This window comes from Macrotis lagotis, chromosome X (assembly GCF_037893015.1).
Source record: "Macrotis lagotis isolate mMagLag1 chromosome X, bilby.v1.9.chrom.fasta, whole genome shotgun sequence".
In the NCBI taxonomy this organism is placed as follows: Eukaryota; Metazoa; Chordata; class Mammalia; order Peramelemorphia; family Peramelidae; genus Macrotis; species Macrotis lagotis.
In genome coordinates, this window is record NC_133666.1 from 685,894,639 (window position 1) to 685,908,323 (window position 13,685).

Sequence of the window (13,685 nt, forward strand, 5' to 3'; positions counted from 1 at the left end):
AGAAACAAGATCATTGAGTTGCCTGCATGTGATTTGTTATTTTTGTCATGAAATATTGATACCTGTTTTAAAGATTAGAGCCTCTGAGGGAAGAGCTTGCTTCCTCCAGCCTCATAGCTTCTAGGCAGCCATATGCCTAAACTTCCAAGAAAGACAAGGAAAAAATCCCCCTGGCCCTCCTTGTATACCAGAACATAGCCCACAAAAGAGCATATACTGTCTTGGAGTCTCACTTGAGCAGCCGTGGGAGAGAAGGGAGAAAGAGCCCTATCATTATCATCTATCTGTCAGAGCTGGAGAAAGTGTGGCCTGGCCTAAGTGACCAGAACAGATTGCACCCATGTCAACCAGGTCACAGTAGCCAGGCCTCACTGGTGGCAACCTCCTTGATCAGGCACTCTGAACCCCAGCCTTCTGATCTGACAGGTGAGGAAATAGCCCGAGACAGAAGGAAGTGAGTCACCCAGTAACAGCTAGAGGTAGGATTCAAACTCGGGTTTTCCTAATGTCAAGTCTAGGTCTCTATCCACTAGGACATATAGCTGCCATTCTGGATAAATGAGTTTCCCTGGAGAGTGGAGTACTTTAAGTGTTGGAACTAATTTTTAAGAAATTTTCCAGTGGAAATCTCAAGTACAGAATACTTCCTATTTGGTTTCAGATAATATTCCTGTGACTTAACCCTCTGGATTGCTATCTGCCTGTCATCCCAGCTGTTGTTTTGTTGTTTGTCCTTCATTCTCAAAGAAGACCACAGCATCAGGGAGGTGATACCATGGCAAGCGCATGAAGTGGATTTGAATGAGGGGGAGCTGTGCTAGAGGCACCAGCCTCACTCTCTCCTCCAGAACATCCGGGTCCAGTGGTCAGATCTGTATCAGGATAACTGGAGATGATCCTAGGTGCAAGGCAGTCAGGGTTAAGTGACTTGCTCAGGGTCACATAGCTAGTAAGTAAGATTTAAACTCGGGATCTCTTGACTCCAAGGCTGCTACTCTACTCACTGCGTCATCCCTAGCACTGTCATTCCAGTGCTGACAGAGACATATCATTTACACGGTACAGCAATTAGCGTAGATTATTATTTTGATATTAAATGAACCCATAGGAATAATCAGTCTTCTCATTTTATAGCCAGATAACAAAACAGGCCCAGAGACTGACAAAAGCCTTATTGATAACAGTAAGTTGCTAGAGCTGAGGTTCAATGCTAAATTTTGTCTCCCCATCTGATCTTTGTCCACTCCACCTCTTCTAGTAGGTTCCTGCTTAGTCAAAGGAAAATGCAGACCACAGACCAGATATGGAGGTCCCAGGCCAGCGGGCCTGGAACTTGCTTCTTGAGACAGTCATTTTTTTTCATTTTGCATTCAACTCCCTTGCCTGGGTAGCATGGCATGCCCCAGGAGTGGCACAGTGGGCATCTTAGAAGCTTCCTTCTCCAAACTGGAAGCATCATGGCTGACTAATTAATGGGGAATTATAGGCTCCAGCAGAAGGTTCCCAGTGCAGGAAATCAGATCTTGCTCCAAGTGTCCTTTGACCTGTCAGCGTCATTTAAGACATTATCCAGTTTGTCTACCCTGTTAACACTCTCAACACAATATATAGTTCTTAAGCATCTGGTCTGTGACAAACACCAGGGATAAAAGTCCTGACTACAAGGGAGAGTCTCTTTTATTAGGGGAAACATGAGTACATGTTAAATTATGTTACTATCCAAGTATGTTGTTATATAAGCAGATAAAATAAATAACCCAATACAGAGTACATAAATACAAAATGGATCAGTATGAAGCAGATAAACATAGATGAATAAGGAAAGAAATTCCAGGTGGTTGGGTAGGAAGGAAGCAACAATGGCATCAGCTTGGTGTATGTGTATGGGGGTGGGGGGAACTGGTGCAGAAGGGAAGGCTTCCTGGAGAAAGGACAAGAGTAGTTTCTAAGGGTGATGAGGGAGGGCCTTCTAGGCATGGGAAATGATCATTACAAGGCCCAGAAATGGCCCAAAGAAAAGACCAATTTTGACTCTCTGTGGGAGGGAAGTTAGATCCAATGGTTCTGGAAAGCAAGGTTGGGGCCTGACTGTGAAAGATTTTAAACAGAGGAGTTTGTGTTTCATCTTAGAGACAGAAGTCGCAGGAATTAAATGAGTAGGGGAATTGCATGGCCAGGTTTTCGCTTAGTCAGAGGCAGAGTGGGAGCTGTGTGTAGGATGGACTGGAGAGTGGACTTCAGCCAGGAAGGCCAACGCATTCCTGCAGGTCAAAGAGAAGGTTCTGAACTCAGGTGGTGGCTATGTGAGCAGAGGGCAGGGCCTGGCTCGAGAGGTGTCATGAAAGTAGAACCTAGATTTATAAACTGATCAGAGGTGTGGGTGAGGAGGAGTGAGAAGGCTAAGGTAATGTTGAGGGGAAAGAGAAGGAGATGGAGCAGGTCCCTGGGGTCCTGAGTTTGAAAAGTCCAGTAGGAAATTGGTGATGGAGGACTGGAGCCAGAGTAGGCACTGGGCCAGGATAGATTGATCCGGGAGTCACCTGCGTCGAGATGATAGCTCTTGAGATGACCAAGAGGTGAAATGTAGAGGGAGAAAAGGGACCGGGCACAGAGCTCTGAGAAAGGAAAACCCAGAGTTAGGAGGAGGGACATAAAAGAGAAGGAGCAAAAGAGTCTGAAAAGAAGCTATCAGACAGGGAGGGAGAAGATCAGGATGATGAGCCCACCGAGGAGCCACAATCAGCTACAGATCAGCTGACCCTTATTTAGGTGGTTTAAAAAACAAACTTTCAAGAATTTGGCCTGGTGTTTCCTGGGGATCCCTTTTCTTCCCCTTTTCCTTCCTTGCAACAGTATTGAGGTGCATGCTGGCCACTCCCACCCTGAATCCTCTCTTTGCCTCAATAAACAGGAGAGAAACGCTATGCTTGGTGAGGTGGAGACAAGGGTGGTAGAGTCTCCTCTTCCTACCCCACTCTGAGGAGATATCCTTTGTGAGGACAGTGGGCAGCAATGGCACTGGCGCTCATCACCTGCTTCTGGCCAGCACCTCTGCAGCTTTCAGAAGGCCAGCTGGTTCCCCTCTTCCCCACATCTCATACTGTGTCCTGCTGCTGCTTAGCAAAACCTCAGCCATGTCCCCTTTTTCTCTGTCCTCTTACCCTTCTTCTCTGGCCTCTTGGCACTCCTGTGGCATCTCCAGTTTTCCTTGGCTCTTCCAAAAGTCTGTCTGATTGTTCATAGATATTACAGGTGGTCCCAGAATATTGCATGCATCCTAAGGTGGCATCACCGGGACTCAGCTTCTTTGCTTGGTTAGTCTTCCTGCCTGCTGACCCTTTACCCTTCACCAGGCTGCCTATTTTCTGAGTATTTTTTTTAGCTGAGACAGAGGCTTTGTTATTTATCATTGAAAAAGACTTAGTGATGACTTATTTGTCACCCTTTGCTTCAGGTGCCCACATTTTCTTGTCCTCGTCAACCAGCTGTGGAAGACTTGCCAAAATCACGGATGCTTAGGTTGTCTCATCTTTCTCCCCCAAGTAGCATCCATTAATAGGGATTGTGCTGCTGTCATTCACTGTGACCATGCTGTGTGTGGACGGTGTGCTGATCTGTCTTTTCTTCCCTAAAGCGGAACCCACGGCTACATGGCTCCCGAGGTGCTCCAGAAGGGGACGGCGTATGACAGCAGTGCCGACTGGTTCTCTCTGGGGTGTATGCTCTTCAAGCTTCTCCGTGGGTAAGTTGAAGGAAGACCCAAGTTCACTGAAGGAGAGGCCCCGGCACCATTGGGTCTGCCCAGAAGAGGCTCTGTAAAAATAAGCAGGTAAAGGCCCCTTGTGCCACTCAGCACTTGGGCTCCCAGTGACAAGCTAGAGCTACTTCCTCATTGTTTTAAGCCTAAATACGACTACTCCAGGATACTTTTGTGGATGAGTAATAGTCTTAAAATAAGCCAAGAGAGGGGAGTGATTGGAGAGGATGAAGTCATTGCCCTTTTTCTTCCTTCCCACTTTGAAAATAATGGACTCATTGTGATCCTTTTGTTGCTCTGATGGATTTTGTGGAGCATTGGGAACAAACTCTCTGTGAAAGTTGCCTCAACTTTTTGAGGGTCACTCATTGTGTAGATCTGCCAAACTTCCTTTGGTGTCCCCCGCCCTCATGTTAAATGCCCTCAGGTGGGACTTGGAAGCAGAGGGTCCGTGTTCCAAGCCAGAATCTAGTAGAGTCCTGAACGTGCTAGGGCTGTGCTGTGGGGCCGCCATCTTAGAAGCCTGTTTTCAGTTGTTATGCCTTGTTCGTTGACGTCATCATGTTAGTTTTGCCCAAACAAAACAATTGTTTTTAAAAAGTTTTTTTTCACCATTGCATTTGTTTATTATAATGTGGCATTTCCAAGAGAGAATGGATACTGTAGCCTGCAGCCAGAGGAAGAACAACAGCAGCAGCAGCGGTGGCTCGGTGGGCAGGGCCAGCACTGGCCCCCTCATTTCTTTGCTAATTCAGTTTTGCTAGGCCCTCTTAAGTCCCTTGGGAACCGATATTATATTATTGCTTATAAATTCAAGGCCTGTGTTTCTGTAATTGAATTGTTTTATTTGTGGAGCCAGACTGCTAGTTATATGCTCTAATTCATATCCTCAGTCCTGCCTACCTCATTAGAGAGTTTATTCAAAGGTAATTCTATAAGAACTGCTCTTTCTGTACTCTAGGATGTTCCGATAAGCCATTGAACAACCTCGTGCCAAAGGTTGGGGATCCAGTGATCCTTTGAGAAATGACTGGTGCCAGCCTAAAAGGGGAGGTTCCCTGGGCTGCTTGGCCCTGCCAGGCTTAGCCTTGTGAGCAGTCACTGGAGTAGATCAGTAAAAATCGATCAAGTGCCAGTTCTGGGCAAAGTTTACCAGGACCTAGGAAGCCATAGAAAAGGAACGAATCAGTCTGCCCTCAGGACACTTCCATTCTTTTTTCTGGGGGAGCATATGGATGTTTATAAATAGTTCTAGGAAATTTGAGGAAGGAAAGCACTAATGATTTGCAGCTTGGGAATGATCAGGACAAACATCGGAGTGGAGGCAATGCCTTCATGGAAACTTGAAAGAAGTCAATGTTTCAAGAAGCAGGGGTGAGGGAGTACCCAGTGAATTGTAAGCATGGGGACCAGGAGGTGCAAATACACAGAGCTTAGAGATGAAGGCTGGCCTATAGGGTTTTTGAAGGACAATAGTAAACCATCTTACTCCTGGAGACCAGGGTCCACCCCCTCCTCCTGCCCCTATACCTTCCCCTCCTTACAACTACCTAAGAGTTATAGCTACAGCTACAGGCAGAGACCAAACTCAAACCCGTTTCCAAACCACAGCCTTCTGTCACATCCCTTGGAGGCTAAACTTTACTCTTTTAATTGAACCCACTATTATTCCTTTGTTTAAGAGTCTCCCACTTGCCTGTTTTTCCACCTATCTGTTTATTAGTCAACCAGCAGCCATTGCCCATGTCCGTTTACCTCACCTTCATTCTCACTAACCTTCCCTTTCTATATCCCCCCCCCATCCACTGCCTCCAGTGTACCCTCTGGAATTCTGATTCCATAATGAACAAACTTGTCTTCCTCCAGACCCTCTCACCCAGGTTCCCTCTGTTAGCTTCACTGAGTCCTGGTTTCATTCGACTCCGTTGCATTACCTCTGTCCCTGGCTACGGCACACCTACCTTTGACATCCCTTGTGCCTGCTGCCAGTTCTCGACTTGCCCTCTCTCTTTGCCATTCTGCATTCTCTCCATCCTGGAAATCAGAGTGACTCACCTGGTCTCATACAGGGCAAATTAGTTGTCTCTGGCCTTGAAAATCAAAGGAAGTTTGTTGTTTACTTTTGGGCACATTGATGACTAGTGCTTGATGAGTGCATGTGATTTCATTTTTTTTTCCAATTGCATGCAAAGATAATTTTCAACAGTCATTCTTTGGCAAGCTTTTGAGTCCACATTTTCTACCATCCTTCCTTCTCTCTCCCCTCCCCAGGGCAGCAGGCAATCTGATATAAGTTGTACATGTAGAATTGTGTTTAATATATTTCCATATTAGTTATATTGTGGAAGAGGAATTAGAACTAAGGGGGGAAATCATGAGAAAGAAAAAAAAAACATAAAATAAGTTTTAAAAAGTGAACATAGTATGCTTTGCTCTCCATTCAGAATCTATAGTTTTTTTCCCTCTGGATGTGGGTGCCATTGTCCAAAGCAGGTCTCTCAGGATTGTCCTTGATCACTGAACTGGAGTTGCATCCATCCTGATTCATCATCTCACATTATTGCTGTTAATGTGGGATACATGTGATTTTGCCAAAGGAGGCTAGCAGGGATGACGGATTGGCCAACTCTAGTGGAGAGATGTTGAGAGAAATATGGCAGGGTCCATTTGGCATAGTGTTTGTACTGTGTGACCATGACCACAGTTAGAGTCCCGTAGAATTGACTTTCAGACTAAATGGGAGTTTCTCTGCTTGCCTTCTCTCGGTTATGTCATGGACTGCATGTGGCCTGGGGCAGGCAGGATCAAGGCCCCCGGCCACCTCCTAACAGCTTTATCCCCAGATTGGCTATGGTGAGATGGCTTGTTCAGCATCGGGCCATAAGAAGGGAATGCAGAAAAGGTTTGAATGATTGAATGATATAAATGTGCTATTTAGAGGTCACTGTTTGACTTGTTCATTGTTCACAATCTGCATGGCCCCACATACAATAATAATAAAAGAGCCACAATAAGAATAGTTAGCATTTAGAGATCTTTAAGGTTTGCAGAGCACTTTGCTACACAAAAACCCTGGGAGGCAGGGATTATTATCATCCTCATTTATACTTCATGAACCTGAGACAGACAGAGGTTAAATGACTTGTCCAGGCTCCAACTGTTGGTCCATGTCTGATTTCAGGCACAGTGATCTGCCTACTCTGCCACCAGCTGCCTTGTGGAGCCTTTGACTTCTATCTGAGGAGCTGGGTGGAGATACTCCGCTGTATTTTTCCATGATCAGACCTCCTTTGGAACATATCTGTTTCACAGTTCTAGATATTTCATTTTGGGAAATGTGTAGAACAGTGTATCTGGAGTAAAGAAAGGCCTGGGTGGACATGCCAAAGAAAATGAGGATGGTCAGCTCAGGGATGACAAGACTCAGGGGACATCAAGGCAGTCATCAAAGACTTGAAAGTCTGTCACCTGGAAGACATGTCTGGTTTACTCAACTTGGCCCCAGGAGACAAGTGAGGAACAGTGGGTAGGAACAGTGGAGCTCAGTTTAAAGAACCACTTTCTAATATTTAGCATTAGCCACAAGGGGAGTGGATTCCTTCAAGAGGTAGTGAGTCTCTTTCCTTTGGAGATCTTCACTCAGAAAGCGAATGGCCTGCCATCAAGGGTGCTGGTGTGTCTGGCCCCTTGAAAGCCTCATGATTTCAACCACAGAGCTTCCGAAAGGTTTCAAGGGAGGGCTCAGAGGAACTCGTTTCTTGTCTGATTTCTAGTTAATTGGACTCGGAGCATGCTGAAATGGCCCAGAGGCTGGTGCACACGAGAACATGATCCCCGTCAATAATCCCTAGTTACATGGTTGAAATTTCTGATGTATTTTACTCCAACTGTCCTATGTATTGTATTGTGAAAAGGATTTGGCCTTGCATCTTAAGATGCTGACAGCGCCATTACTGTTCCTTATTTAAAGCAGGACCGAATCAAGGAGCAGCTGTGATCACATTGGGTTTGTGCACACCACATGAATCTCTTAGAATGAAGATTATTACTATAGTAGGTTTTCTTTGACATTTTCCAAAATAGAAACATAATTGTTGGTCTTGTTCACAAAGAATAATCAAGAATATATTGGAAACAGATGTGCATCAAGAGGGTTTTTTTTTTTTTGGTTGTTTTTGTTTTTTTTTTTATTTGAAAGATTTAACTTTCTCAATCCCAGAGCAGAGAATGGTAGCTAAAACATTCCGGATAATTTCTCATCAAGTTCCAACACAGAATTGCTATATTTATAAACATATACTTTGTAGTGATGTATGCCCATGTGTTGGAAATATTTTGGGCACCATCCACTCTAATTCTAAACTACTTGAAAGCCTCCCTCTGCTTTCCTAACAGGGCCTTTTAACTTGGTGGAAATCATTTCTGCCAGAACATGGTAATCATTTATCAACAAAGAGGGTGTTCAGGGACCATCCCCTTGTCTTCCTGCCTTAAGTTAGAAGTGATGTCAGGGCAAGACTGGAAACTGTCCCTCTTAGCGGCAGGGAGATCAGATTCACATCAATTAGGGATTGATGTATGATAAAGGGTAGAGTTTTGTAAAAATAATCAGAAATAGCTTTAGACGAGAAGATGATTTTCATAGAATTTAAAATTTGTTCCTCCTTTATTACTTAGAATATTGGACTAGATTATAGGCATATTACATATATATATATATATATATATATATATTCTATATATTCACATAGACATCCAGACAATAGTGTTGTCTTTTTTTCTTGATTGCCATGTCACTCTTTGCATTAGTATTGATGTTGGAGTCTACTAAGAGTATGTTATGTAGGAGAAAATATATACACACACATATATACAGACAGATTTATATATGTTTTTGTGTATAAACATGCACACATACTTATTCATATACACATATGTATTTTTATATATTTATTAAATATTAAATATTTATATATAGATTATATATATCTATATGGAGAGAGAGAGAAAGACAGACAGACAGAGAGGGAGACATACAGAATCACAGAGAGAGACAGACAGACAGACACACAGCAGGAGTGAGAGAGGAGGGGCAAAAGAATTGGGGAGGGAGTGTGGGGGAGAGAGAACACACATGGAAGCACTGTAAGGGACAAAAGTGGCCTAGTCCAATTCTCAGCATTTATAGATGGAGGAGAAGTGTGTTCTAGGTGGATTAAACCGTGAACAGACTTAGAAGTCCTGAGTTGAGTCTTAGCACTTTCACATTGTTGTTCTTTGGCCTTCTCCAAGAAGACCATGACACCAGTGAGGTAACACCATGAGAGGCAATTGAATTGGATTTGACCTGAGAGGGGAAGACTCTTAGAAGACCAAAACAGCAACGATTGTTATCTTCTCTCTCTAAACCAGTTGGGCCCAAATGAATAGCTCACCCTGTAGGCTTAGCTGAGACCCGAGGAGCTCAAGAGTGATAAAGAAAGATGGAAGAAAAGAAAGAGACAGAGACAAAGGAGACAGAAGAGTTGTGTAGCCCAACTTGCCAGCAGTGGGGCCACTCCTCTGACCAACAGAAGTTGTTTGGCCTTTCTTCTCGAAGAAGTCCGTGATACTGGGGAGGTGGTACCGTGACATGCAATGAGCTCGTTCACTAGAAGCCACCACCTCCATGGGTCTCAGTTTCCTCCTTTGTAAAAGGAGCACCTGGGTGACACAGGCCCCTTAAAAGACTGTGATTTGAGAAAGACTTTGCAATTTAATTTAACAAACATTTATTGAACACATTTAACTTTCTCAATGCCAGAGCAGAGAATGGTAGCTGTCCACACATTAAAAAGAAACCCTCCCTGCTCCCTAAAAACACATTTTACTGGAAGAGTGCAGTCTCTCCAAAGATGAGTACAAAGGAGTTTCATGAGGGAGAGGGTGTCAACAAGTGAAATTATTCAGAAAGGTTTTAAACTGGCCCTGGGTGATCCTGGGGACCATTAATACTGTCGAGACGTGAGGAGTTCCAAGAGGGGCATGTTTGGAGGACATGTTAACTGTGAAAGGAGACAGACCCAGGCTCACGTATGTCCAAGTCTCTTCCTCAAAGTAAGACAAGTTTTTATGGATGTGTTCGACACAAACATTTTTTATGTAAATTTGATGTGTCTTTAAGGTGATTTTAATGTAAAGAAATATGCCAATAATATTCTTGTTTTTCATTTTGCAATAGTAAATAGGACCTGGTTAAAGTTGAAATAAGTTACTTTTGAGGTCTTCTGGCACAGATCAATTATAGAGTAGAGGCCTCTGAGTTTTCTTTCTAAGTCCTTTGCTCCTGATCACTAAAAGCTGAGAAAGGAAATCCAGGTTGATATTGCCACCTCCTGGACAAAAAAATAAAGCGAAATAATTAGAAAGAAAGAAATGGGAGTCAAAGCCTGATCAGTATATCTAATATATTTCTATACGTAAATGAATTGGATTTGAGTGAGGGGGGACTATGCTAAGTCACCAGCCTCACTCTCTCCTCCAGAATTGTCTGGGTCCAGGGGTGGTAGCTAGGTTGACTCAGTGGATAGAGCACTGGCCCTGGAATCAGGAGGACCCGAGTTTGGCCTCAGACATTTACCAGTCGTGTAACCTTGGGCAAGTCCCTTAACCCTGATTGCCTCACATCCAGAACCTTGTCCAGTTGCCCTGATTCATATCTGGCCACTGGATGCAGATGCTTCTGGAGGAGAAAGTGGTGCCTCACTCATGTGCATGTGATGGCATCACCTCTCTGATGTCATGGTCTTCTTCAAGAACTGAAGGACAAAAACACAACAGCAATACGTAAGTGAACAAGATAAATATTGATAATGGTTTCATGCAAAAGTTGTAGGAAGTCTCTGAGGATTCCCCCCAGGGATCTGTGCCAGCCAGGGGCTGGTCAGCATTTTTGGAAGGCCTTCCATTAAGGTCTGGATGTAGAAGGGGAGAGGTGGTTGGACACTTAGTTGCCAAAGACTTGACAGGCTTAACATGGACTGAATCAAAGGAAATAATATTCAGAGGGGATCTGTGCACAGCCTTGCACTTAGAAAAAATGCAGCTGGGAAGATATAAAATGGGGAGGGGGTCACCTAATTCTGTGTGACTCCCTGGGATGATGTCATGGCCAAGAAAGCCTGTGCCTTTTTTGTCAGACCAGGCCTAGACTATCAGGTTCTGTTGTGGCCTTCGTACTGTAGAGGGCCTGGAACAAGAGACCAAGATGGCACAGGCATGCCCCTACTTTCCCCTTTCTTTATAGCCTGGTACAGCATAGTCCTTGGAATATTTTTGTTGTTTATTTTTTTCTCTCTGTGACCCTTTTGGGGTTTTCTTGGTAGAGACACTAGAGTAGTCTGCCTTTTCCTTCTCCAGCTCATTTTACAGATGAGGAAACCGAAGCAAACAGGGTGAAGTGACTTTGCCTAGGGTCATCCAGCTAGGAAGTATCTGAGACCAGATTTGAACTCAGTTCTTTCTGACTCCAGGCCCTGGTACTCCATCCACAGAGCCACCTAGCAGCCCCAGTATGGTTTAGTCATAGAATACTGTATTCCAGTTTGTTAACTTGTATGTAGGATTACTAAGGGAATCAATCATAAAATTATCAAAATATTTTTAAAGACAAGTTTCTGAGTTGGGCATGGTGCTATATGTATAACCATGATCCCAGTTCTGGGCTGAGCTGCTGGATCTCATTAACCCAGGAGTTATGAGCTATCTATATCTATATCTATATCTATATCTATATCTATATCTATGTCTATATCTATATCTATATCTATATCTATATCTATATCTATATCTATATCTATACCTATACCTATACCTATACCTATCTATATCTATATCTATCTATATCTATATATCTATATCTATCTATATCTATATCTATCTATCTATCTATCTATCTGTATCAAGATAGGGAGAACCACCCTTTTCGACCAACCAAAACAATTCCTAGCTCTCAGGTAAAGAACCAGGCCTTTCACCTCATAGTACTCCCTGCCCTTCTAGATGAACTAAAAGATCCCTTCTTTATAACTCTTAGTTTCTCTGACCTACAAAAGAAATTTATGTTTTGGCAGGATTTGGTCAATTACTATGAAATAATTAACATTTTTTGAAGGAAAAATTACTTATTACTTCTCCCCTACTAAAAAAAAATGTTCTTTGTGGAAATAGATCACATGGTGGCTATTCTTTATTGTAAGAAGGTAATTGGTGATTAAGAATGTGGGGACAGCTAGGTGGTGCAGTGGATAGAGCGCCTGCCCTGGAGTCAGGAGGACCTGATTCAAATCCAGCCTCAGACACTTAATAATGACCTAGCTGTGTGGCCTTGGGCAAGCCACTTAACCCCATTGCCTTGCAAAAACAAAAAGCAAAAAACAAACAAAAAAAGAGTGAACAACAATCAACCAACTAGCCAATCAACCAACAACTAATGGTTCCTACTTGTGTGCTAATTATATTATTACCTTGTCAAGATACTTTAGCTGGAAGAGCTCATTTATCCAAATGAAAAGTCAGAAGCCCAGTCCAGTTTTAAGAATACTTTCTAGAGGAAAAATGTGGGTATTTGAAATCACTCACATTACCCTGAAAATGATGATTTGTTCCTCATTGTTGTAAGAGCCTGGATTCCATGTTTGTGAAGAATAGTAGCCATCCTTTACAGATGCTCTACAGATTGGATCTCCTGGGAACTTCAACCCTAGGGGGAGGGTACTTTTGTTATCCCCATTTTACAGAGGAGGAAACAGAGGCAGGCAGAGGAGAAGTGCCCTGACCAGGATCATATAGTTGTTAATAGCTGAGGCTGGATTTGAACTTGTTTCTTCCTGACTCCAGGCCCAGTGCTATGCATTGTACTAGCTACTGGTCATCTTTTGAAGATAAACAGTCACCAAATGTAAATTTATGAAAGATGAATCCAGATTGGCATGATATGTTCTCTGGTTCTAAAACTGATTCTAATCCTATTTATTTCCACAGTCACAGCCCTTTCAGACAACACAAAACCAAAGACAAGCATGAGATCGACCGGATGACGCTCACAGTGGTAAGGGACTCTGTCATGTTCGTTATGCCTCTCATGGGAAAGAGGGAAAGGACACTGAGGGAAGGAGAACACATTTTAACCCACAGGGAGCTGGGCTCCAGAAGCAGAGAATGAAAAGAGAATTCTTGGGTAGATTTCTGACATCCAAATGGATTGAAATGAGGTCAGAATCAAGTCATGATTGGCTAAAGGAGCAGAATGGTGCAAAAGTAAAGGTTGAGACAAAAGCAGTTTGATTGGAGAGCAGAGATGGCCAGGATCAGAGGAGGCCTTGTGACCAGAAGGACTTGCCTCTTGCCTGTTATATATATTTTGAAATATGTAATAACCTAATGCTAATTGTTTCCTTCAAGTAAACCTCCATTACATAGCTACCTAAAAGATCACTAATGTTCTTATCCTTTAATTCATTCAATTTTAATTCAAAACCGTGGCCTTTACTTTATGATGGTTGTACCTTATCTCCATTTTTCACATTGCCTTTTCCCTGTAGAATGTGGAACTTCCAGATGCATTCTCCCCTGAATTAAAATCCCTTTTGGAAGGATTACTACAAAGAGATGTTAGCCAGCGACTTGGCTGTCTGGGAAATGGGTAGGCACTCCTTTCTCTGTCTTCTTCCTGTTTGTCTCTTTAGCTTCTGCTTTGACTTGGGGTTCAAGGTTGGTTTTATTCAGCACTCACATTCACTGCTCTGTCCTGAAAGACTGTAGATGACAGCACCTCTTGGACTCTGTTGGGTCCTTTCAGTTTTAAAATGAAGCACAAATAGACCTCCTTTCTATAGTTCTTTCCTCCCAACAGCTTTGAGGGGTAGCTAATAGAATTCAACTCAATGAA

The 13,685-nt window shown here is 43.2% G+C and overlaps 1 protein-coding gene across 7 annotated transcripts in view; it reads left to right on the plus strand.

Moving 5' to 3' along the window:
* GRK3 (G protein-coupled receptor kinase 3) overlaps positions 1-13,685 on the plus strand; it is a 179,316-nt gene that overhangs the window by 141,444 nt on the left and 24,187 nt on the right. For all 7 annotated transcript variants that reach the window (XM_074206156.1, XM_074206158.1, XM_074206155.1 and 4 more), the window contains 3 exons: positions 3,635-3,742; positions 12,779-12,845; positions 13,339-13,439. In XM_074206156.1, coding sequence (XP_074062257.1) covers positions 3,635-3,742; positions 12,779-12,845; positions 13,339-13,439 — 276 coding nt within the window. The remainder of the gene's footprint in view (positions 1-3,634; positions 3,743-12,778; positions 12,846-13,338; positions 13,440-13,685) is intronic.